Source organism: Pezoporus occidentalis, unplaced genomic scaffold, assembly GCF_034315485.1.
Source record: "Pezoporus occidentalis ecotype Australia unplaced genomic scaffold, CSIRO_AGI_Poc_V1 ctg147, whole genome shotgun sequence".
NCBI classification, from domain to species: domain Eukaryota; kingdom Metazoa; phylum Chordata; class Aves; order Psittaciformes; family Psittacidae; genus Pezoporus; species Pezoporus occidentalis.
In genome coordinates this window covers 938,278-965,202 of record NW_026913284.1, presented here as the reverse complement: position 1 = coordinate 965,202, position 26,925 = coordinate 938,278, and the positions used below count along the sequence as shown (strand labels likewise).

The window sequence follows — 26,925 nt, the reverse complement described above, 5'->3', positions numbered from 1 at the left end:
AAACATTTCCATTTAATAGTTTCTTGTCAATCAATATTTAACCTTTAGTGTCTCCTAACTAGCTGAAGTTTAAAGTCTGTTTTGACATTACTGGTATGTTTGACCAGAACACGTCTACTACTTCCACTGTTCATGTAAAACTTTGAGGCATATAAACTATTTTACTTATATCTGGTCAGGGCTCATGTTGGTGAGATCTAAGTAGATGGTGCATAGAAAAGGCAAACAGCTCTGTCTGGTGAAAAAAAGTTACTGGCTTCCTTTTGCTCTCTGGTTGAATAAAACTGCAGAATGGTTCTTCAGAGGGCAGTGTCAGTGCAGAACATGGTGAATGCCATTTAAAGACCTTATTGATTGAAGTAGAAGTAGACTGAGCCTCCTTCCCAGTTCCCTCATGGCTGACTGGAAAGGAACAATGAAAGTTGCTTGTTGTGCCAGTAGGTTTATTTTAATAGGATCAATTTTATCAATGTGAAATTGGATTCAATTAATGATGATGGTCTCTCACTCTCAGCTGAGAGCCCATAATTGGCTATGAAAGACAGCAATGTAAAATTAAAAGCACTTCTGCTGCTTGTCTGTCACAGCAAAGTACGCATAATTTATCATATTTTCTATATATTTGTATATAATTAGATTATTATTCATTCTTTTAAAAAATAATTACTTGGAAAATAAAAGGTCATGTTGTCCCTTCATAACTGTTTAATTAGTTGGCCTCTAGCAATTTGTTCCCTACACATTGCTGCTGCGTGACTGAGGCACTGAAGCTTACTCCGTCCAATAAAACATCTGTATTAAATAAAAATAATTTACTGTGATGAACCTATTTGCTTCTGTTTCTAGGTCAGAGTAATAACTGTTACATGGTTGCTGTGAAAATACTTTATAGATTTTAAAATAGATGTACATGTGTCTGCACAAAAATAATGAGCAGTGGGGTTACAAAGAAACAGAAAAGCGCTGTGCATAAGAAATCATGATGAGAGTGTTGCAGTACTGGGATCCTGGTTACCCTGTTTTCTTCATCATGTGTTGTATTAGGTAAGCATAAGTTTTCCCAAATCAAGTTTGTTACATGCAAACATCAAAACCAAGGTATTAATTCAAAGACTTTTCTATCCTACCAACTTGTCTGTCTGTCAGAAGTGAGATACATGAGTTTTTTGATTTTGTGGAATTTGCTTGAACAGGTAAGTTTTCAGTAGTGTCTTAACTGATGGGTAAGGCAAATACCACCTTTCTGAACTGTTTGGTCAAGTAGCTGGTCAATAGTTTCTCATCTTAAGAAAGTATTTAGAAGTCTAAACAATTTTTATTTATTTTCCATTTTTATAGTTATATTTAAATTCAAGAACAGCTTTCGGTATCTGCATTTTTGATGGTGCTTTCTCATCTTGATATGCATATTGTTTTGGGATATCTAGCAACTTTTTGCTTGACTTTTTCATAAATGTTTTGATTAACCAGCAGATTAGAGCTAGGTTTAATATTGAAGTTTCAATTGTCTACAGTGAGAGCTTGGCAGATGATAAAAAAAGTGTACAAATTATAAATTCTGTAACATCTTCTTTTGAAGACTTATGAAATGTGGAGCTGTTCAGCCAGTTGGTAGAGAATCTGCCATGAGGTAAATGTACTTGCCACATACTTTTTTTTTTTCCTTCTGGTTTTAGAAGTATTCTTTTCCATGACAGAAGATACAACCTTAAGACTTCAGTTTGTGGTTGTGTGCAAGCCAGGAAATGCTGTTGAATTCATCACCAATATAGTTGTGACTAATTTATTCATTAATTTTATGAAGAGTTGTTTAATCCTGGAGTAGAAAACTTCAATGTCAGAGGTAGAGAAAGTCCATAAGAATGATACCACGTACCTGCTTTACGAGCATATGTGGAAGGTTGATGACAGTTGAGATTTTACCTATTGGAAATACGTGTGGGTTTGCTAAACTGGAAGGGAGAGAGAATCACTGTCACCACCCTTCCTCTGAGAAAAGGTGTGCATTAAAGGCCACGAATGGGGCAAGTACCTTCCCTGCAGTCCTGTGTGGAGGAAAGTTTTCATGAGAATGAGTGGTTCGATTTCTGATTAGCCAAAGTATTTTCACACTGTGGGAGCACTTTGGAAGGATCTTGCACAGTTTGGGAATGCCAGCTGTGAATTCTAGTATTTCCTCACCTTTTAATCACTATGATTAAAATCCAGAAGTCATTGTCACCCAGATATCTGTCAACACAACACCTGTTACTTAACTTGCTGGTCTCAAAGTACTAAGCCAAAATTTATGTCACTGTTTTTAGTATCCCATGCCAGTAGGTTGCAAAAAAATGCCTTTTTCAAAACTGGTACAGCCTCCCTTTTGTCAATGAACCCAGTGCTCAAGAGCTGGAGAAGTTCTTTGCACAGCTTCATGCATATGAGGGTTCTGAAATGCAACCATTTTAGTGGGACAGAGTAACTCTTACTGTGCTTGCTGCCGTACTTCTGACCTCCACGTAACCATGGGAAAAGTCATAGCAACCTCCCATTGCATCAGCCAGCTCTGTTCTATCATGTCAGCATGCTGTCTGTATAATCCCTATATCAGCATGTGCTGTTTCCTCTAAATGAGTAAATGATGATGAAATACATGTGGTGTATCCAGTGCAAAGCTCGGAGAGTACATGAGGGAGGTATCAATGTTCCTGATAAGCATTTATTATGAGTTTCCACTGCTTGCCACAGTTGTGTACAGGAATCTTGGCTAGATGGACTTTTAGTCTTGTCCTGTCTGGTAGGTTTTGTGCTCCTATTGCATAGAAAGCCAAAGTGCTTCATTCATGGCTCTGACTGCAGTCAGGTATTGAAAGCCTCAGCGCTTGCCTTCGTAGATTGAACCCATAGATAGTCCTGAAAAAGCACCAGAACACTCACTGACATATCTAATAATATCTTTCAGAAAACTGTGTTCAACGGGCCAGATGCTATAAATACACTGTAAATATGAGGTTCCAACTACTCTATCCTCTTCTTTTGGTTTTTCAAATGTCACTGTTGCTCATGAAGAGAATGAAAATGAATGAAAGCACAATGAAGCAAATTGCAGTTCTAGAGGAGCGCATTCATCTGGGACAAGCAGGCTTGAATTTTAAAAATAGAAATACAAACTAATGATCTCTAATGAAAAATGATGTAAAAATAATACTATCATTTTAGATATCTTATGTTTTCAGGGGGAGGAAGATATATATATATTTTTAAATGTTGAAATGAACATTTAGCAGGTTTGATTCAGTGTTTTAAATGCAGTTGACAGTTTATGCCTGGCCCAGTTCACAGAAAACTCATGCATCATTAATATGGGATTTTCATGCACTTGGAAGAATGCATTCTACACTCTTCCAGCAGAAAGCAGCCTCTTTAGTATGTACAATATGTTCATTAAATACCTTTCCTTGTTTATACAAGTGCTCATGTCTCCATTATTCATTCAAGCAGAAACTAATACAAAATGTGCTACATCTGCTGTAGCATGTAAAAGTAACCAAACAAAAAAAAAAAGAAGAACCTTTTACTTAGGAGGGGGTAATTCTGCTCACCTAAGAGGAATTCTGCTGCATGGGTTTTCTCATAGTTGGAATGTCCTTTAATTTCTGATGGATATCAGGTGACATTAGAGTCCTGCATCTGTTTTCAAAACTGGGGCAGGGCTACTTTCTGTAATTCAAAACTGAAATTTTTTGTATACATGCATCGGTGACATTTTCAGTGGGAGGGGTGGCTGGATTTACATGGGATCACTGCTGAACCTAAGGTAAGTGACTTGGCAGTGTTTTCTGTTGAACCAGTCTGATGCAAATAGCATTTATTTTATTCATTTTAAAAAGGATCAGATTTGAGAATTAAAGCTGACAAGGTATTTGCTGGGATCAGGGAAGTGCTGGATTTGAATATTTGCTCCACACTGGGCAACAGTGGCTTTTCCCTGTCACAAGGCTTGTGCTTCCTGCTGGGCTCTCAGTTATTCTCTATCTCTCGTGTTTCCTTGAGAAACACTGAGAACCTTTTTTCTTTTTCTAGTGTTGAATGAGAAAATAGAACCAAGCCTCTAGTTTTCATAAAATAAAGATGTTTTCTGGCCCTCCCTGTTATTTCTGTGTTAGCACTACTGAGAAACCTTTCCCTAATACGGTGTCCACCCAGGTATGTTTTTTATTTAAATTGTGACAGCTGGTTTCATACTCACAGAAACTGTGGAATATAATTTTAAAGATACTCTTTTAAAGTTTGAGGATGATAACTTTGGTCATTCTGCAGAGTTGTAGAAAGATGGCTACATTTTAGAGGAACAGCTCTCCATCCCGGTTTTAGGAGTTAGCATCTAGGTCTGTGTGTGCAGACCATCTGCTGGAAGTGATTTGGAAATCAGAGCTGACTCCTTGATACTGGGGACAGCATTGTCATTCCCAGGGAGCAAATTTGTAAGGGCATTCCATACCAAAGGATTCAGGGATCATGTGCAGCTTGATATGTGTCCAACCTCTCACCAAAAGACTCCTAAGTTTGTAAAAGCTTATCCGCTGCAGGTATAAGACAATACAAGATCCTCCTTGGTGAAGCAGAAACAGTTATTTGCATTAACTTATGCTGCATCAATTGCTATAGGCATTTAGATAAACACTGAAGTCTTCCAGTGTCGTTAAGCAGCAATTTAGTTCTTTCTTTTTAGGGGGTATAATCAGGTAAATTGAGAAACTCATGTAAAGGCAGCTTTAAAATAACACTCCACTGTGCTATTCCATTATGTATATCTGCTGTCAACAGTTTATTTTTTTTATGTGAGTTTCTTAAAAGTTTGGAAGTTTTCTAAATTCTGATACTTTAATGGAGACTATAGATGAAATATAATCCTCATCTATTCATAACCAGTCAAAAATAAACAATTTTTTCAAGGCATTAGAGCATACAGAGGAAAAGTTCATGAACCAATCATTCGGGGCTTTTGGCAGACCATACGGAACTTTTCTAACAGCTATTTATAAGGTCCTAATGTGTTTATTTTCACAATAAATCTGACTTATTGCTGAATGTGTTGGTTTCATAGTAAAATAAACACTGAAGATTACAAACATAACCTTTCGTAAAGTCTTCTGAAAGCCCAAGGCTTAATTTCATAAATGTGAAGTTTTCTATACTGCCTAGGAAATGCTTGCCAACTCTGAGAAAAAATGAAAAAAGAACAGCCCAAACCTTTGCTTTAAATTACAAAATCAATTGTCACCAAGTTTACATTATAGCTGAGCCATTTGGCCTGTAAATTGATAGATTGATAAATATAAGAACTAAGAAGGGATAAATGAGGGAAGAGGTGTACTGTTGTTTAAGGGCTATGTGGAAGAAATTCTGTGTCTTTATAAATGCACAATCATTTAGAGATTGTTTAAATTTGTTTAGCTTGATTTTCTAATTTACTAACAAAGTTACATTTAGTTAAGCAATTTTAAAGTTCTCTGAAAGCATTTACGTTATGGCTTTTACCGGTTTGATTAGAAGAATTTAAATCGTCATGCTGTAAATCAGAGTGTTTGTGCAATTTCTCTAATATTTTTGCCCTTGCCAGAGATAAGCAGCCTACCCCACTAAAGTTAGTGGCTCTACACATCGTTGAGTCCGGATTTCAGCTCAGATGTATAAGATTATAAAATCTTCAGAAACAGCAATTAAAGAATAAGCAATCCATGAAAGAAATGGGTTCTCAGAAATCCTGTCTGATGTGCATATGAAGGTCCTCATTAGGCGTATAATTTCTAATTCTTTTAGTGAATCCTACTAAGCTGTTGACCTTAGTGATACGTTTTAGTAATGAGACCGCAGGTTAATTACACATTGTGTTAGAGTACTTCCTTCTGTTATCTTTAAATATATTGCTTTTGAGCTTCATTAGATACTCTCTTGTTCTTGTCGTCATAAAATGTATTACTACCAATCATCAAATAGACTTTTGTTTTGGATTAATTATTTTATTTGCCTGTTGCTAAACAGACTTTATCTTTTCTTCTTCATGATAAAGTCTCTTCAAATTTCAACCAAATGCTTTAGGTTCCACACAATGAAAAAGTTGCTTTATGTAAGTTTTATTGCGCTTCTAGTATGTCCAATTGCAGGGGTGGGAAATGAACTTGGCTACACTTTGGTGTAATGCTACTCCAGTGTCAGATAGGCTGCTTTATATAACATAGCATTGTTTCAATATATCATTTATTTTCAAAAGAACTTGAATCATGGCCATAGAATGTGCTTTATGTGCATGCTTTGTTCTCAGATAGAAGCCTGCAGGATCTCAAACAATTAAAAGAAGTTGTCATTCCAGTTGCTGAAACGATAGTGCTTTGGGGATGGTTTGGGAACGGCTCCAAGGGACATGCCTGGGAGGGTGGACCTGGATAGCATATTTTTTTTAAGAAAACATCCTTCTTCTGAGTGATTTTTATGTAAAAGAAGAAAGAGACCATTGAAATCCATTAAAAATGCTTTGTATTTTTGGAAATGTTTTTTAAAGCTTAGAGAAAAAATGAGCCAGCTGGTCTAAGGATCTTAATACACTATACAGTAGTTATCTGTTCTCTGGGTGATACTGTGGACATTTATAAATGACAGAAATGTTCAATGCCAGTTTTGGGTGGTGGTGGTTTTTTTTTTTGTTTTGCAGAAATGGGCCAGGCTTTTTCTGCTGCTGGGAAAGCTGCACATTTCTGATACTTCCATCAATAATTACTGTCTTCTAGAGATTTTATGAATATTTTGTCTTCCCAGTGAATCATTTAAGCCATATTTGATTAGTTCAAAAGAAATAAAGGTTGTAACAATAAACATGGTCATCACATTCCCCATTTTTCTGAAAGTAATTAAGACTTTACTGGGAAGAGTTCGCGCTGTGGTAGCCTATAAATCTCGTGCAGATCCTTAAATACTGGTGTCATAAATACATTACCAAACTCAGAATGAACAGATTGTTTGGGAAGTAGCCTTTTAGTAGAATCAGTATCACAGAGTCTGTGCCCAGGGTCAAAGTTTATAGAATTAGCTTTAAATGAACACTCCCCCAACATCAGAGCAATCTGGGCCATTTTAGTTTGTGTAAATAATGATCTAAGTTTTGTTTCAACTGCTACTTTGTTGCTACTTTGTTTCTATTGCATTTGAAATAGTTGTAGGACAAGAATTTCTTTGACTTCATTCTTGTCTCTCAGAGGTCAGTGACAAAACTCCTGTGGATTTTATCTCTTTAGGGCAGGGAACATAACATCTGTGGCTGATCCTGCAAATGATTGTACATGGACGAGTTTGCTTCCAATCATTCTCTATATATCCAGAAAGAATGGGAAAAAATGTGTTTGCACAGCACAAAAGAGGCTTTTGTAAAATAAATATGAAATATTTTCTTTGTTGTTGTTTTTGTTGCTCCTGGAAACAAGTAATTGAGCCAAAAATAGACAAAAGTACAATACTTATAGTTCAAATCTTATTGATGCAACTGCTGGAAGTATTCTGGGTATCAGCCTGTGCATTTTATTTAATACATAGATGGCCAGATTTATCAGCTTAGTAGAAAGTAGCAGTGCTTAGTCATGTCTAGCCCTGTGATTTTAAATGGTCAACTTGTACAAGATTAGTACTACCCCAACCAGTTAGTAAATCAAGAGCAACAACTTACTCCAAATGTTGTCAGAAATTTCTACATGAATTGCAGTATTATGCCTCCTGAAAAACTCCCACTTTGAAGATACAGGCAAGTTACAAAACTGGTAAATAAATCACAGATAGATATGTGTTAGTTCTAATATCTTGCCACTAGATGATTTAAATCTGCTGCTGACATACATGCACAGTTCAGTTCATAATCTCTCAAAATCTCCAGTTGTAAGGAAATCCTTTTTTCAATTACCTAATTCTGTTGCTCTCTGCACTTGTAGTTAGTATGTAGTGACTTTAAATTTGTGCCATCTATATAATATTTTGAATCAGTCACCCATGTCTTACATAGATTCAGTTAGAATGACTGTCTATATTTAGCTCTATCTTAAATGAGAGGAGCCTTAATTTAAACCAAAAAAATAAGGAAGAAGCCCACCTATCAACATCTTCAACACTCACAATTTTCTAACAGCAGCAGTCACCAACCAGTACTTAAAAGCAATAAATAGTTAAATACACTGTAAATCTTATATTATAAATCTTATATATATAAATCTTATATTTCATACATAATAAGTGGGTCATCATCATCAGTTATGGAGATACCCATATATGTTTGTCACTAAAACTGCTAAATTTGTCTTATGACAAAGTTTTAACTTGAACATTTTTCATATTAACTTGATATTGTTGAAGCCTGCATAAAAAACTTTTATCATTTTCACTAGTCAACTCTATGTGCTTTTCAAAGTTAAACAGTCATAACTGCTTTCTACTTTGGTTATTGTTTGAGTTTCGTTTTTCTAAAATTTAGAATGGCTGAAATAACGTGTAATGTTTATTTTATTTCATATGCTACTTGGCAGGAATGTGGTGATCACATGAAGTCAAGATCAGCCTTTTAGCTTCTCTCCCTTATGCATGTATGTGCTGAAAAAGAGACAAAGAAATGAAGAAATAAAAGCCCATATGATTGCCTGCATATTGCCCTAGTCTAATCAAGAGGCTACTGAACAAATTCTACAACAACATTGTTCTCTTTTTAGGACAGCTCTTCTGTTGAGTCTAATTCCAAACAATGGCAACATTTTTTCCTTATTTAATTGTGTTTTTAATTACATTTTGTTTGTTTGTTGTTTTTTCCTGTGGGGGGGGCTTTTTTGTTTGTTTTTTTTTTTTTTAGGCAGAAGCATAATTTCTTAGGCATTGTATTTGTTTGCACATGATTCTTTGTAATTGGCATTTAAAAAATTATCTTTATTTTCTTGATGTGAAAAATACATTGATGGATGAGCATATAATCTGTGTGAAAAATGTTTTGTTAAATCATTAACACTAGGTTGTTTGTCTGTTGAATCAATGACCTTTTGATGGCAACAGAGATTTCACTGTGATAGTTTTTAATATTCTTCTTTTCCCATTAGGTCAAGGAGCAACAGTTTTAAAGCAGCTCTGTTTCACTTTGATATGAATAGATAAATTGTCAAAGCAGCCAACAAGAAAGCTTCCGTATTATGGGGTATGTTGTAAGCAACACTACATACAGTGTTCTTTCTGGTAAACACAAACTGTGCACATTTAGCATTGCAGTGCAGTTCTCATCCTTCAGCTGAATTCAATGAGCTGAACACTGTGATGATGAGATCTTGGAGAACTGGGTTAGTGTGTGCTGAGTGGGAGACAGATTCAGGATGGCATATTTTCTGAGTTGCCCTTTCCCACCACTTATCAGCAGAGGGGAAGGGAAAAGATTGGAATATGTTCATAGTATATATTGTTCCACAGGAAAACATGGTTCTCCAGAATTAACTCTTTTTAGAGTGATCTATATGGGAAAGGAAATGCAAAGTCATATTTAGCTGTATGCTCCAGGTCTTTTTAAAACTAAAAAGAATGGTTGCTTTTCAAAGTATTGCCTCCAGTGTTTTCACTGTTAGGGTATTGCACTTTGTCATTACTCCTTAAGATATCTGAGTTGCAATCCCAAGCACACACCTTAGGTCTCTGTAGTGGAAGGAAGCACATGTCACATTAATTATGCTTTCTGCTGTGGTTTGCTACTACTGTCTTGTTTGGGGATTGAAGAGAACTTTGATTCTAGTCTTGGCCTCTTTCAAAGCCATCTGAAAACAGCTAAAACAAACTAAACCTCAGCCAAATGGGTAGTAAATAATAAATGCAGCCGTTAAACAGAAAATTTAGCAGCTTGCTAGCAGAGGAGTTCACTAAGGCTCCCAACAGCAACAAGATATAGTAGACTTGCTGGTTGTGCTACTTGCCATGAGTAGCACAGATATTTCTCATCTGTTCTTTGGAGGCCTAAGCTTGTTATACAGTGAATGTGGAGAATTAGGTATGTAAGAAGAGGATCCAAACCAGCCATCATGCTGAGGGACTGAACAGGCACTGAGTGGCTTACGGAAATACTGAAGCCTGATACGATTTTTTCCTGTGCAGCCCTAAATTAGAAGCCATTGTGGGACTGGGATTTGCAACCTAATACTTCTTCTGAAGCCATTCCTCTTTATAGGCATAAATGACTCCATATTTTCTTTTGAAACCTGTTGCAAAAGAAAGTAATAGTGTTTTTGTTATTTCTGTACTAGTCTGCTGGCTGGAGTATCTGCTTGGGAAGAGAAAGACTCAGGTTCGTCTTGTCCAGCCTGAGCACATCATGCATTTGCTACCTCTGTGGGAAAAGCCTTAACTGGGATGTAGGTCTTGCTGAAGTGGAGCTGTGCCAAAACACAGTCAAGTGTTTAAGATTTATATGGCCAGAGAGAAAAAAAAGAGAAGTGGTCAAGTGCCAAGGGTATTTCATCACCAAGGAGAAAATGGGGTTTCCTATAAACAGTCATTTGATAAAATACAGAAATACTGCTTTAGGAAACAGACTCCTGTCTGTTTCTTCAGCTTCTGTGTGTTTTAAACTTAGGTATGCATCCCTTCAGTATGAGGATGGTACTGAAACAGTGTCTTTTATTTATCCAGCTCTAATAGCTAGGTTGTCATAGAAAAGATGGATGGCAACACTTCTTCACCCCTTTGCTGTTTTCTGGGATGTTGGGCTGTGATTCGCTTTTGTGGCTTTACTGAGTCCAGCCCTTTAGCCTGCTTGGCCCTGCAGAGAGCCACCTTGTGGGTAGATCTTGTCTGCAAATCCAAAAGAGCTTTTGTATGAGACCAGCTCCAAGGTGTTTGACATGCCCTACACCATTTCTGTGCTTCGGGAACTTGAAAAGTGAAGACTAAAGTACCTGAAGCCATTTGGACATGTAGTAGGTGAAGAGGGGGCTGTGATTGCACTCTGGGACTTAGTACCTATGTTCCACTTAAGTTTCACTTTAATCAGCTAAAGTGCTTTTTTGGATATGGGCCAACACTTTCCCCATCATACTTCAGGTGGCCAAGTATATGTTAGTGTGGTTCTGCTAGGCATTAAGTCATTTCTGAGTTTGATATGCTTTGAGTATTTGAAAGTGTTGAAAATCATTTCTGCTGTTCATGTCAGTTGATTTGAAGAAGATATTATTCAGTCCTGCTTTTTATTTCAGAAATGTTTATATTCCTGTTTGTTAATACTTTATGTGATTTGACTGTGTCTCAGCATTCTTTACTATTAGTGCTTGTATAAATGTAGCAGATTTTATATGTCTTGCTATTGGCTAAATGGAAATAGAATCATAGAATCATAGAATAGTTAGGGTTGGAAAGGATCTTAAGATCATCTAGTTCCAAGCCCCCTGCCATGGGCAGGAACACCTTACACTAAACCATCTCACCCAAGGCTCTGTCCAACCTGGCCTTGAACACTGCCAGGGATGGAGCATTCACAACCTCCCTGGGCAACCCATTCCAGTGCCTCACCACCCTTACAGTAAAGAATTTCCTCCCTATATCCAATCTAAACTTCCCCTGTTTAAGTTTTAACCTGGTACCCCTTATCCTATCACTACAGTCCCCAATGAAGAATCCCTCCCCAGCATCCCTATAGGCCCCCTTCAGATACTGGAAGGCTGCTATGAGGTCTCCACACAGCCTTTTCTTCTCCAGGCTGAACAGCCCCAACTTCCTTAGCCTGCCTTCACACAGGAGGTGCTCCAGTCCCCTGATCATCCTCGTGGCCCTTCTCTGGACTTGTTCCAACAGCTCCATGTCCTTTTTATGTTGAGGACACCAGAACTGCACACAATACTCCAATTGAGGTCTCACGAGAGCAGAGTAGAGGGGCAGGATCACCTCCTTTGACCTGCTGGTCATGAAAAAATAATGTACAAAAGGAAGAATCTCCAAAGAACAGCATATGCGTTATTGAGCATTGTGGCAACTGTTGCTGATCTGTTGAGCTGAGTTATTTTCAGAGTTCTCATGGAAAGTATGAATTCAAAATTAGCTATTGACTTAGAAAAGTCAAAGAGTGACCTGCTCTCTGATAAACCAGTTTCACATAAGGTCCATCTGTTATGGAGATTCACAGTCATCTTTTAATAAAAAGGTCAAATTCTGCTAGTTCACTAATAGTGAACTTTAATTCACAATTAACTAGAAGTTGGCATGAAGCACAGAGTTGTTATTTGGGTTGCAGCTGAGAAGGTTTGAGATCACTTGAAAAAAATGTCAGCTTAGCTAGGAAATGTTAGTTTGAAATAGCATTGCTTCCCCAGTAATAAATCTCTCGTGAAGGAAGAATTATTTTTTGGGTTTTGAATAAGAGGGAGAGACAGCAGTGGCCAGAGTCAGGTTTCTTTTTCTTGTCAAGTGAAGTAGCCATTAAGAGAGGTGCTCTTGCAGAAGACCAGTTGACAGGTTTATGTACTGCAGTGCAAACTTCACAGAAAATGGTAAATACTTTCAAATAAAAGAATATGATTTTGCAATTAAATCAGCTTAAGATAATAAATTTTACAGTGCATTCTAAATTTTCCAAAGATGGATGTTGTCTTGTTGGTCATATTATTTGAGACTTTGAAAGAATAAGAAAAGTGTACTCCTATTGATGTACAGTAGTGTAAAGCTTAGTTTATGAAGGACTGTTAAATCCTCATCTGTGGAAGTTTCCTTCATGAAGTAGTGCAGGAGGCATTTGGAATACAAGGTCCAATTTGACTTGATCAGTGCTTAAACAATTATTAAAATTGGATCTAGTATATAACTGAAATACTTGGAAGAGTTCTGCATGACATCTTATTTTACTGGTGCAGTGATCATTATCTTTGTGCTCCTTATGTCTCTCATATCATCAAGACACTTTTGCCTTCATATAGTCTTTCATATTTCAGTAATTATCCCAGCATCTAAACAATTTGTAACAGGACTATAGAAAATATTAAGATTATTGCATTTGTTTAGTAAGAATTAAGTTTCCAAGGGATGATCATAATCTGCAACACAGTAATTCGTTTTAATGAATGAAAATATTAAGAATCTATTTTTATTTTTGTATAAAAAGCAGTTAGGCCACAGTCTAGTGATGTGCTGTGTTTTATGAGTAGGTGCTGGATTCACACTTTTTAAAGGGGTAAAACGTACTGTATGTTGCTTTTCGGGTGTAAAAGATAAAAATGTTTTGAAGTGAGAGGAATGAATATAAGGCATACTTTTTTATTAAATGTAATACCAGGGAAACATTTTAATGAAAGAACATCTTCAAAATGATTACAGTTGTTCCTGCATGAATACAGAATGTGCAGAGCATGACAAAAGCCAGGAGTTTCTGTTTGAAATTCACTGGATAGCAATGTAAGCAAAGGGAAAGAAAACCACTAGTGGTTAAAAGTGAGTGAATTGTTTAGAAACAGAATGAAAGAAATTTGTATTAGAAAACGGCAAGAATGAAGGGTTGTAATTCACAGATCCCTTTTGCTGTCAGGTTAGAATGAAAGCATTTTTTCTGTGTTGTCAGTCTTTGCAAAGCACCTGTACAACTAATTACAATACCAGTTTCTCAAAGTCTTACAGTCTACTAATTCAGAAACATTTTTAGATGTAAGAGTTGTTATTATAACAAATTGTTTTTATAGACCTCTTAAAATGCAGGTGTGTAAAAACACATAGCAGCATTTCTTAGGAGTTTTGCCTGAATGCTTGTTGTTAAGTCAGCATTTTCTTGCAATATAGTTACTTGTATAGTTGAACAGGCTGGTTGATTAGACACTAAGATTATTTTTGCTATAGCACAGTCATGAATAGATATATCAGAGTGTTGCACATTAGAAAACCTATACAAGGTGTTCAATATAAAACGTCGATATTAGTCATAAATTACAGGAATGTAAAATAAACTAACTTGTAAAGTTATTTAATAGACCTGTTTAAATAATTGAAAATATTTTTTCATTTTTTAAATTTATGAAGGATGAAGTTTAGATGTATTTCAGGAAGTCACTTAATTGAATTTATGAGCATCCATGCTCCCGTTTCCCATTAGGACCACAAACAGTGCAGTTAGTCTGATGTGCAGCTAGCCAAGGTCAACAAACTGTGATGATATACTTATCTGATGTTTTGTATAGTGATGTCAGTAAGATAACACATGATTTATGTCAAATGCTGTCATCCTTTCAGAAGATGTATCAAGTACAGAGTTACAAACGTGTGTTAAAATAGCCACCGTAAAGCTACCACCAAAGTTTCTTCCTTAATGCTTGTAGCCCTAGCAGCACTGGAAGGTATTAATGGTTTTTTAGTAGGGAAATAGTTGTATTAGGATTTGTCATGTATCGTCATGATTATGAGCTTTTAAATGAAATACCCATTGCTGATTAATCACCTGTCTGTATGTGTTTATTTTCGATGTAGCACATGCACTTCACTGAGAAATACAGTTCTTAATTCACTTCCACAACTAACTGAAAATGAAATAACCCATTAGGAAACCAGCATGGCACGCTTAAGAGTTTCTTTGTTCCCAAATGCAAACTTTGGAAGCAAAGGCTTCCCAAAGTACCTGCGGAGTTTTCTATCCCCTTCATGCCTGAATGATGTTCTGACAGGTAAACTGAATTAGTTGTTGGAAAGAATAGCTGTGTCCCTGGCCTTATGTAGGAAGACTGTTGAAACAAAGCACCATTTCTGAGGGGCTGAGGGAGAAGCAGTGTGTAGAAGGTAGATGTAAGAGGCCAGGAAGGAATGTGAAAAAACAAGGTGGGAAAAGAAGTTCTTATTACTCTATTGGGTGAGAAGGATAGAAAAGGAAGTGATATCTAACTGAACAAAACATACTATCAGCATTCAGCAATGACTGTCTCCAACAATAACATACTCCTTCTTTACCTGCATCCTTTTTTTTCATGCTTCTTTTCCTGTTTCCTCTTTTTTTTGGTATACCTTCAGGGCTTGAAGACCTGTGGGTGCTCCTGTGGCCCCAGCTACTATTATTACGCTCTGTCAATTTTTATTGATTTCGTTTTATTTTTGGGGTTATGGGTTTGTTGGGGTTTTTTTAATGATCTTTGCATATTCTAGAGCTGAATAACCAAGACATATATATAAACAAAAGAAATTTTATTTGAAAAACCTGTACTTTTGTCTGAAACACTAGGAGAAAAACAACAAAGCATGGAAATAATTGAAAAATAACATTTCAAGTGGGAGCAACAGGGGCAAGTTGTAAAGTATGCACCAGCTTCTCATTATTTGAAACAGGAGAGGCTTTGACTTGAAATTAATATCAGGCTGGCACTTCTGAGGTAGAACAACTATAACTTCCTAGTTTGTTTAAATTTTTACTTGAAAATCTCACAACATATGCATTGTATAGCATATAAAGTGTATGGCAGTGACCATAATGAATGCTTATAAATTGTATATTCATAGAAATTCTGTAGTCTTCTTACTTTCAGCCTTCTGGTTTGTTCTACCATTCACCTGTATTTCATATGAAATTTTAGCAAAAAGTATTTTTAAAGTGCTGGCGAGTACCTGCAAGAAAGTGCAAATGTAAAAACTGTGCAGTGAAAATACTCAAGGAAATTCTTGAGAGCTGTTGAAGAGGACACTCGTTACCCCTGATTTCTGCAGGGTAAGACGATTATGCATGCCTTGTTATTGGCACACATGGGTGTTTTTGAAATTATTTAGATTTGTCTAAGTTATTAGCAAAGCCCAAGTTTATATAAAAGAGGTTTCTGAGGAATGATTCCAAACCAGTCTAGTAATTGGCAATTTAGATTGACAGGATTTCTATGTAATTAACCTTCCCTCTAACACCATCTGAATTAAACATTCATATGGTCTATGTTTTTAATTTTTCCCCCTCCTTTTCTGAAAAACACTTCCTGCTCTAGGTGTTGCTGGAATGTATCTAGGTATTGCCATATTCCCAGGTAAATAGGAAGAAAAGCTTTGAGTATACTCATTTTTGGAGGTGGGTGGAGGTTATTGCAGTGCTGTCCTGTCCATTTCCCATTAGGAGGTAAGTAACAACTGCAGGTCCCTCAGGATTTAATATATAATCAGTGGCTATATTCTGTGTTATATCGGTAATTAAGATTCTTACTTTTTAAAATGAGGTTGCATGGAAATAGGAAGGCAGAAGGTGGAGCCCCTACTTGACATTTTATAATTGAACCACCTTATTTTTAGAAGTGTTGTACTGCTGTCTTATGAAAACACTACAATTAAATAAACATAGGAAAGATGATTCATATTTTATTGAATTTGATATTGATTCATATTTTACACTGAGTAGTAAAATATCTTATTTTTGGCTTAAAGCTACTCTAAACTAATCCTGGGCCATCTGCAGGTACTTATCTTTCCTTTACAGCTCAGGGTGGAATCCTTTCTTCTTTTCTTTGAATGTTTTAAGCCATGGAAGAAAATATTTCTCTGAAGTTCAAATTGTTTTTCAATAAAGAATTGCTTGTGTTCTTCCAATTCAGTATTGGTTTAGTAACAGAAAAAGAATCAAACATTTGCTTTAAAGAAAAAAAAACAAAACCCCAAACATCCAAAGCTCCATGATGCAATGGTTTATATATTTTATGGTTCTCGTAGGTAATAAAACATGTTTTCATTACCTTGATACCTCTGATAATTTAGTGTAAATTTCAAATCACCCCCCTTTACTGGAGAAAATGAATTCAGATGAATTTCTAAAAATACTGGATAAATTTCCAGTATTTAATTTTCATAATTGTAATTATGCTGGTAAAGTGTGACTCCAGCGTTTGAAATGTGATCTGAGAATATTAAATACACATTTCTGGAAATTTGAACAAGCAGATAAGTGCAGTCTTAGGACATGGAATAGCGATTCCTACACTGGATTTTAAACCCTTCTCACCAGAAGGGGTTTTTATTCACTATAAAGGTGTCCATTTTTAATTTTGTTTTGTCTGTTCAGAACACTTTTTTCCCATGCTTTTTTCACTTTGCAGTTTTTTCATGGGTTGGAATTCTGCTCAGAACTCTGCTCTGCTCCCTTATTCCCCCAGTGGTTAGCCTTTTTCAAAAGGAGTAGAGCATGTGTCAAGAAACCTAACCCATGCTGAACTGCCTTCTAGGCATGAACACACAGAGAAGTCCCAGTGGGTGTAGAAACTGAGGAAGCCTCTGGCTCTTTTCAGCCACCAACAGTCTCTGTGCTTGTCACGTTGCTACATAGTTGTGGGTAGACACAAGCTCTGCTATCGTTATCAGCGTTATGCCAAAGCTGTCGTACACCAGGACATGATTGCCGGCACTCATGGATATTTTCTGCTGGCTCTACAGAGCTGCCTGCAAAGCTGAGGAGACTTGAAATCCACTTTATGTGCTTCTCTCGGCCTTTATTGCTTCTGGCCCCTCAGTCTTGTTTTAGCCCCATGGAACCAATCCACATGACTCCTTCTGCTGGGCAGCATAACCACTCCATCTTGACTTGCACATACACAGCCAATAACTTTCAGACCTGACGTAACCCTACCATATATCTTTGGTTTTGTGGCATTTTCCAGGAAAAGAAAACATATATAGGAAGAGTTGTATGTATTTGGAATTTGAATGTTTTGCTGAAGTCTTTTCGTGAAAACAGGCCAAGGAAAAAGAATCTGGAAAGCATAGAAGATTTTTCTTTATTTGAAAATGCGTTTTATATTGAGCTATCAGTAACAAAATGCTAAACTAAAGGTAGTTACTAAAAGTGTTTGCATCTTTATCCCACATTTTGATTTGTTGATGCTGTATTTAGAATCCAACTAGCGTTTCTACTGGATAAATTAATATTTTTAAATGCTATTTTCATATATATACATGTAGAAAAATGTATCAACAAAAAATTTGCGACTTAAGTTTGTCATGCTTTACCAAGCTCTTTACTCACTTTTTCTAACTTGATTTACTGATCCTTCAATTAAAATACTTGAAGCCTTATGTTATTCATCTGTGATTATTACCATTAAAGTGTAATGTGTTGTAACATTCTGTGGGATACTGCGAGCAAGCAAACTGCTCTAAAGCCTGTATCTCTTTTGGTTCAGCTGCCATTATTGGCACTTTGTTTAGCATTTTTAGGCATTTTTTTAAATAATGAACAACTGCCAAATTACCACAGCATGTTTGATGGGAATGAGTTATTGTCCTTAAATTAAAAAAAAAAACAAAAATGTGATGACCTTTCTGTCGTTTTATATGTCATCATTGCCGTCAAGGGACTGGTTTAAAACTTCCCATCATTCATTAGTGCCTTGAATGGGCAACAGTTATTATTTTGTCTAGTCCTTACGGTCTATTATTTTAGGTAGTCCATCTAGCAATGGCTTGGATTAAAAAAGCAAATTAAAGGAAAAATGCATAATCAACATGCTCCAACATGCTAAACAAAAAAAAGACCTGTAGCCTCTGTGTCTGCAAAGGCAGGTAATTAATGGACAATTATTTTTTATGTTTATGTGCATGTTTGTTATCTTGTGGGAATAATTATATATATAAAAAAAAAAAGTTTAGCCTTATGTCTTGAAACTTGACATCAGTGCATCCATAAGTTGTCTGATTCCGGAAAGTGGATAAAATATTCACTTTCGTCATAAAAACCAAAACCAAACAAGACCTCTGGAGTTTCATGGGAGTGCGTCATTTACTGATTATGATACCAGATAATGGATATCGCTTAACCTGCCTGTTTCTCTGTCTACAGTGTGTGACCAACAATGCATTCTCCAACAATGGTGATGAAAATAATTTTTAATAATATCCAGGACACCAAAATATAATAATGAGTCACTGGGTCCTGATAGGTACTGTACAGATGAGTGCATCTGAAATGTCTTCAAACATATTTTACCAATGCCATCTTAATTCTTTATTTCTGTCTCCAGGACTGCTGACCCTGACAGTTTCCCTTGTGACTGCAGGACAGGTGCTAAATGTTGGCTTTCATAATGCCTCTCATGCCTCTTTCCTACCTCTATATCATAATAATAATGTTTTAGGAGTGAATCCTCTTCAAGGGTTCCAGGTCTGCATTCATTTCTTGGTCAAAGGTGTCAATTAGTTTAGCTGGAATATTTTGCATGAGAAAGAAAAGTGGTAGATGTAACCCTTTTCTTTTTTTTTTTTTCTTCTGTTGTTGTTTCATAGTAATATGCAAAATGTGGAAAGTCAGTCATATTTCACTGGCATTTGGCATCTGCCCAACAACTGATTGCTCTTCTCAGGGCTTTTTTGGAAAGTTTGCAGCACCATAATGACAGCTTTCTAAACACAGATGTCCTCTTGGTACAACCTATAATTTTTTATGAAAGATGTATCGATGTCAGGAATTTGAATGAAGTACTGGAATTAGTTGAACATTCTTGTTATGAATATGTATTCAAAATATCTACAGTACGTATATTGTAAGCTGGGGGAAGAATCTACAGTGTCTGAAGCCACAGACATTGGTATAAAATACCCAAAGTGTCAGAACGTAGTTTAAGATTAATTGTTTTGTTAATGGACTGTCTATGTTTTAGCAATTTTTCCCACTATGTACTGCGTAAGTGCATACTGTGAACTTGAAGCATCAAGCATCTCAAGAACACATTTAGATAATCAGGGATTTGGCCATGGAAGAGGCCTAATAGCTGAGAGGCCTGGAGTAGCTATTAAATGTTCTTGTGAAGTCCCATTAGTAGCCTCTTGTTTCATTTACCTCTCAGCTAAGCCATCAGGAAGTGAGTATTTCAAACACAGATTTCCCCTACTAAAGTCGGCTGCTTTTGTTGGGGTAACTCCTCTTAAATGTCTTTAGTAAGTAAAAGTCAGTTCAAAGATTAATGTCTAAGATGATAAACTCCCAGCAGCTTGTGATACTTAGTAATAAGAAACCTCATGTATTTACCTGTGGGACTTTAATTTGCATATACATACAAATTATCTACATGCATGTAGGAAGGCAGTGGTTAATGCTTATCATATTTAATTTATGTAAGTTCAGACTTGTATTTGAAAAGGAAGCTCCATTCTGTTAAGTTACTGAAACCATCTGAGATTGGTTTTTAATGATAACATGGTTCATCCTACATTGTTGGTTTATTTATTCAGGTCTTGTTAAGATTGGAATACCATGCTGCAAGTATATCTAGCAACCCTAATAAAATTAGGAGAAACATTTCAATCAATGCTGTAGCATTTTATTTTGATGCAGCTGTGCAGCCTTGATATAAGTGCTGCAGTTGTTACGACTACAGCTAACTTCATACAGCTTCCATCTATCCGTACTTGTTACAAGGCACTTGGTTTTAATTTATTTTCAGGTCACGCCACTAGATATATACACCCACACCACTAATGACACGTCATTCAGATTCAGAATGGATACTTTAAAGTTAGAATGCTACATCAGAAATGATGCAAAACCATAACTGTTAGTTAGAAAATGCTTTCATTTTGGACGTTAATTGGGTCATGCTGTGGTCATTTAGTATTATGATACTGGGGTTCTTTCCCTTTTCTCTTGCTTTTGGCTGGTGTTAAAATCACTTGCATGCTATGTATTCATATGTGTATGTGTGTGGCCCAGGCTGGGCTGCTGTTTGGCATGCCTTGGATCATGACCTTTTGCCAAACCTCAGCAGTAGCTCTTGGGGAAAAAATGTAAACATACAACCAAATTTACTCTGGTTTCTTTATTTAGCTCAGTGAAAGTTGATACTCATTGCCATAAGGCTTCACTATAACAAAGTCTCTGCTAAAATTAGGAAATGGGAGAACCTAATTTAGTATTTTAATGAAAGTACTTTTGTAAAAAATACAAGTGAGAGGCAAGCTAATAGATTTTCCTAATGTGGAAGTAAGAATTAGAAGCAATTAACAGTTGTGATAATTTTATTTTAATCACATTTTAGTTATCAAGGAGAACTAGAAAGAAAACATCTATTTTGTTAAGCCAGAAGTATATGGGAACATTATGGAATAATACTAATTGCTAAGAAAGTGCCAGGGCTGTGGGTAGTATAATCATCTACAATTTTCTGAGAATATCCTTACTAAAATGACCTACCTAATTTAAGTGTAATTTCCAAAATAAGGAGACCAGATGTCTTGTTTGGGACAGTGCAAGTGATGGACACTTTTCCTTGAAATGGTCTGCCTTCTACTAACATTAAACTGGCTTTTTTTCTTCCTGTAGATGATAGTTTAGGATTATACTGTTTTTTCCTATGTGGTTACAAGTTACGGGGAAACGGTGCAGAGTTTCCATAAACTAGAACATAGAGGATCGCAGTAAATGGGAGACCTTTTGTCTACTTGGTTATTTTGACTGGCATTAAAACTTGCTTACAGTTCACTACTCATACTGACTCTTTTATATTTGTTTGCTGTTTGCTATAAGAGATGATCACTTCTCTTACTTAGAACTTGTAGAGCATTTAGATGAGTTGTGAGTTAACAGAATGTTCGTAATTGGTACAAAGATTGATAATTAAACCTGTCAGTTTCCTCTGCCTAAAATGTGGATATTTGCTCCAAACTATGCTTCTTAAGTGGTTTTCAAATGTGTCACAGTGTAAATCAGCATAGATCCAAAGGATTTATAGTATTGGATTTGGGTTTTGGTATGTTTGTTCGTCTTTTAAGTTTTTAGTATACAGAGTTCACATAAGAACAGCATCCTTTCAGACTTTTCCATGCAGACTCATTTCTGCAAGTTAAAGAACTTTCTTCAGCCTTAGTAGTCACATATTTAACATATTATACAAGCAGTAGTGCTGCCTAGAGAAAGCTAAGCCCTAATGTTTGGTGTGAACTGAACCGGAGTATGGAATACTTGAAGATTAATAAAAATGAGGCTTTGCTCACCCACACAGCAAAAATCCTAAATCATCAACAGGAAACACACTCAAGTAGATTAGCTTTTACAATTATATTGACATGTCTTTGCAAATTGATGGGACTTCAGAGAAGACTGCAAAAGTTTTGTATGAAAGTTTTGTGTCTGAGAAGGTGTGGCAAATTTGGAGTTAAAGCAATGTCGTAACTTCTTGAGCAGAGAAAGGCAGAAGAAAGATGAATCTGGTAGCTGCTGCTGGTATCAGGGAACTAAGACGAAAATTTTTGATCACAAAATTTGGAAAACAAAACCAAGAGAAAAACCCCAAACGACCAAGCCCCAAAGCTTCTTCCAATTCTTAGAGAGTGTTTTCATAAGATCCCTTATTTCCTTTGTGATTAAATCAGCTACTGTCCCTTTTATCCACATACAGTAGAAGGGAAGAGGACAAATTAAGGAAGAAAACTGCTTTGCCTGGATTAGAGAATAGGGAGAAGGGCAGAATAGCCACAGGAGGATGGCTGTAGCCACTGATTCCTCTCTGTTGTCTGTGGGGTTCTTCTATGCTTTGACAGATAAGAATCAGTGCAAGCACCAACCTTGATGTTGTATTTCTGCCATTATTTGTGATTTCCAGGAGAAAGGAAAGAGCTTTCTGTGCCTGAAATTAGTCACAGACTGTGCAGCTTTCTTATGAATGCCCAAATCACCATCAAGGTCCTCGACCAAGCTCTGCCCCTTTTGCTGTCTTCACCTGTCTCCTGAGTGGACACTTTGACACTCTCCCTTCTGCCTGCCCCCCTTGCCCCTGTGCCACCTTTTCTACCCTTGCCTCTGACTCATATTGCTGGTTTCTTCAGACTATGGGGAAATTCATGGGCTCTGAATCACTCCCTTTCCCAGGCAGTACAGACATACTTATCTTTGTACTGCACCGGAGCAGTACAGAAGGAAGTACTTCTGGGTTCTATGCTTATTACTAGCTTAGCAATGAGTGAGAGACTGCTGTTGTGGCTCCAGCAAATACAAATGACCTATGACATGTAATGTGCATGCTTAAAGTATTTATATATGGATATATTCTTACATCACTGTTTAAAAGTTGCATTGATAATGGACAGCTGGACTAGTTGGTGCATCTTTATGTTCTTGTAGTATGTATAGTATGTTCTTGTAATATGCATTCTATTTGTGTTGGGCTGAGATGAGCCCATTCTTTGCATAATGTTAATGGTTTGTTAGTGAAATGGTTTGTTAGTGTTAGTGTTAACAGTTTGTTAGTGAAAAAAGCAACTGGAAAAAAAGGAACTTTGAAATACATCAATTTGATAGATGGACCACTCGGTGGATAAAGAACTGGCTTGATAGCTGCACACAAAGAGTTGTGGTCAATGGCTCAGTGTCCAGCTGGAGACCATTAATGAGTGGCGTCCCTCAGGGATCGGTGTTGGCACTGGTCTTGTTTAAAATCTTTGTCGCCGACATGGACAGTGGGATTGAGTGCGCCCTCAGCAAGTTTGCTGATGAAACCAAGCTGTGTGGTTCAGTTGATACGCTGGAGGGAAGGAATGCCATCCAGAGGGACCTTGACATGTTGTGAGGTGGGCTGATGCCAACCTTATGAAATTTAACCATGCCAAGTGCAAGGTCCTACACCTGGGTCGGAGCAATCCCAGGCACAGCTGCAGGTTGGGCAGAGAAGAGATTCAGAGCAGCCCTGCGAAGAAGGACTTGGGGGTGCTGACTGATGAGAAAATGAACATGAGCTGGCAGTGTGCGCTTGCAGCCCAGAAAGCCAACCGTATCCTGGGCTGCATCAAAAGGAGTGTGACCAGCAGGTCGAAGGAGGTGATCCTGCCCCTCTACTCTGCTCTCGTGAGACCTCACCTGGAGTGTTGTGTGCAGTTCTGGTGTCCTCAACATAAAAAGGACATGGAGCTGTTGGAACAAGTCCAGAGAAGGGCCACGAGGATGATCAGGGGACTGGAGCACCTCCCGTATGAAGACAGGCTGAGAAAGTTGGGGCTGTTCAGCCTGGAGAAGAGAAGGCTGCGTGGAGACCTCATAGCAGCCTTCCAGTATCTGAAGGGGGCCTATAGGGATGCTGGAGAGGGACTCTTCGTTAGGGACTGTAGTGATAGGACAAGGGGTACCGGGTTAAAACTTAAACAGGGGAGGTTTAGATTGGATGTAAGGAGGAAATTCTTTCCTGTTAGGGTGGTGAGGCACTGGAATGGGTTGCCCAGGGAGGTTGTGAATGCTCCATCCCTGGCAGTGTTCAAGGCCAGGTTGGACGAGGCCTTGGGTGAGATGGTTTAGTGTAAGGTGTTCCTGCCCATGGCAGGGGGCTTGGAACTAGATGATCTTAAGGTCCTTTTCAACCCTAACTATTCTATGATTCTATGATCTAAAACAAGCTAAGATGAAAACAGGAAGAAACTAGAACTCCGAGTTCAGACATGGCTATAAGCTCCGATGTATTTCATAGCTTTATAAATGCTTGTAACTTCAGTTAACCACTTAATCACAGGCATTCTTAATAAGTAAACCTATATGCTTTCACTACTTACATTTTCAAGACTCAAAACATAGACTATTGTTTGATTTCAGTTTTCCTATCTTTCTTCTGGTCCTTTGCTTTTTTACAATAACATCACAAGATCAAGTAAAACACATAGTCATTGTAAAGTATTTATGTAGGCCAAGCTGGAACAAAGAAGAAATGGTAATCTAAATTTACTGAACAGGTGACATTGCCATCTGTCATTCCTTTGTATCATGCCTCAGTGATTTATGCAGCATAAACTTTGAGCTGAGTAAACTTTAACAAAATCTAAGTGATTATCTTGATTCTTGTTTACAGTTAGGATTTTACATCTGAAGCAACTGAATATCTATATTTTCTAAATTAAACCGATATTCCAGTTTGTTGGTGGGTTGTGGGTTTTTTCCCCATCAAAATTACAGTCTTGGTCTGCTGTGCCTTTGGTAGCTCTGCATTTCTTATATGTAAGACAAAGCATCTTGTGCATATATCAGAATGTCTTGTCACCTTCTTAATGACTCAGTGTTGCATGGTCCAAGCTGAAAGCTGAACTTGACCATTAAGAGCCCCTATCTTTGTTAGGAACGTAGCACTCATCAGCATCCTCACTAAAATGAAATGGGTATGATGCACAACTTTTTGTAATTCTGTTTAGAAAATCTGGAAAAAACTACTACAAAATACAGAATTATTTGTTAATGATTTTGATTTTGAAATTAAAATATGAACTGACCATTTGGGATGAAGTTTTGCGCTATTGAGGGCAATCACAGCTTGTGGAACAAAGATTTCACCTACTGTGCATTTTATTTGCAATAAAATAAAAAGTCATAAATAAGATGACTCATGACTCTTGATACATCCATACTTTGGCAGAGTCAAGCAGTGCATGTGCTGTAATATCCTGGAAGTGGCCAGTCTGAGAAACACTGATACTACCATGCACCAGTCATTGCCTATGAATTGCAAATTGTCAGAAGATGAACACTGACTCTAGAAGAATTTACAGCATTTATCTCCTAGGCCTGCTTATCTAATTTCACTGAAGGCATTTCCTCAGGGCTCACATCACTAGAGTCTTGAGACAATTCAGCACTAAATCTCTGTGGGGACTCAGCTGAAAGCAATGTCATGTCCCCAAGCACTGTGCCAGGAACAGATGAGATTACTAATGCCAGTGAAATATTCTTTATCCGTGCAAGAACTGATCTTCTGAATTGTCAGCAAGTGCAAAATGAAGCACCTATCTGCCAAATATGAGAAATCACTTGTGTTTCAGGACAGAAACCAGACCTGTCTGTTCATGTCTCACGTGCCACCTGCTTTGCCTGTATTAGGTGGAAATGAGAAATTTATCAAGTGTAAAGTGCACAGCACAATGAATAAGCCAACTAAAAAGCTCTTGCTCTGCTGACTATTTTATTCACTCATTGATTAAAATATCTTTCCTAGGGCAAAACAGCTGGTAAGCTTGTTTTGAGAAGTATAAATAGGAGAAGAATTAAAGCAAGCAGTTCTTTTGGTTTGTTTTTTTTTGTTTTTTTTTTTTTTAATGTCTAATCTTAACCATCTTACTTGGGAAAGTATATTTTTATAAGCTGCAAATGCTGCAATGTTTTTTATGTTATGATTTAAAAGAAATTCATTCCTGGTTTTACCTATGACAAAGGTTAAGAATTGCATTGCATTTCACACACCTTGTATATAAGGGTAGGTAAAGTGATAATTAATTGCTCCTCCTATTATGTCTCTCTAGAGATCTGAAGAATAATTTGATCAGCACAATTGAGCCAGGGGCCTTCTATGGACTTTCAGAACTGAAACGCCTGTGAGTATTAATTCCATCTGAATTATTCTGAAAATTGTGTTTGTATCGACATTTCTATCCTTGGGCAACTCAAATAGGCCACCAAGCAATAATCACATAAGGGCACTGGCTGTAAAATGGAAATCACGCACTATGCTTTTTGAAATTTACTATGGCTTTTTGTTTTGCTTTTTTATTTTTTTCTTTGCTTGTTTGGTTTTGTTGTGTTTTTTTTTTTAAATTCCCCCCCTTTTTTACCCTTTCCCATTTAAAATTATCTATTTGCTCTCCAATAAATATCCTAACAAGTACATCTACAAAGTTAAAAAACATGCCTAATCAATTACTTAAGAGACAGCATTTTACTGGAGACATTAATCACAAATAAAACTGAGTGGTTTAAGTATGTGTAAGCTATGTTTTGTGCTATGCTGTGTTTTTTCATTATGTAAGTTCTACTTTACTTTTACCACAGACCAGGTCTGTAAAATGAACTCTTAGAAAGGAAACGGCCATGCTTTAGAATTTGTCTACCATTTTCACGCCTCTCACATTGACTCTGCTTGATATTTTTTATTTTTAACATAGTTTTCAGTGGAAACAAGGCTTATGTAATGTATTTCCTGTTCATCATTCTTTCATTCCTCTCTTTGAAAATGTCCT

General features: G+C 36.9%; 1 protein-coding gene across 1 annotated transcript in view; it reads left to right on the top strand.

Moving 5' to 3' along the window:
* ADGRA1 (adhesion G protein-coupled receptor A1) overlaps positions 1-26,925 on the top strand; it is a 286,313-nt gene that overhangs the window by 73,751 nt on the left and 185,637 nt on the right. The window contains exon 3 of the mRNA XM_062610365.1: positions 26,212-26,283. Coding sequence (XP_062466349.1) covers positions 26,212-26,283 — 72 coding nt within the window. The remainder of the gene's footprint in view (positions 1-26,211; positions 26,284-26,925) is intronic.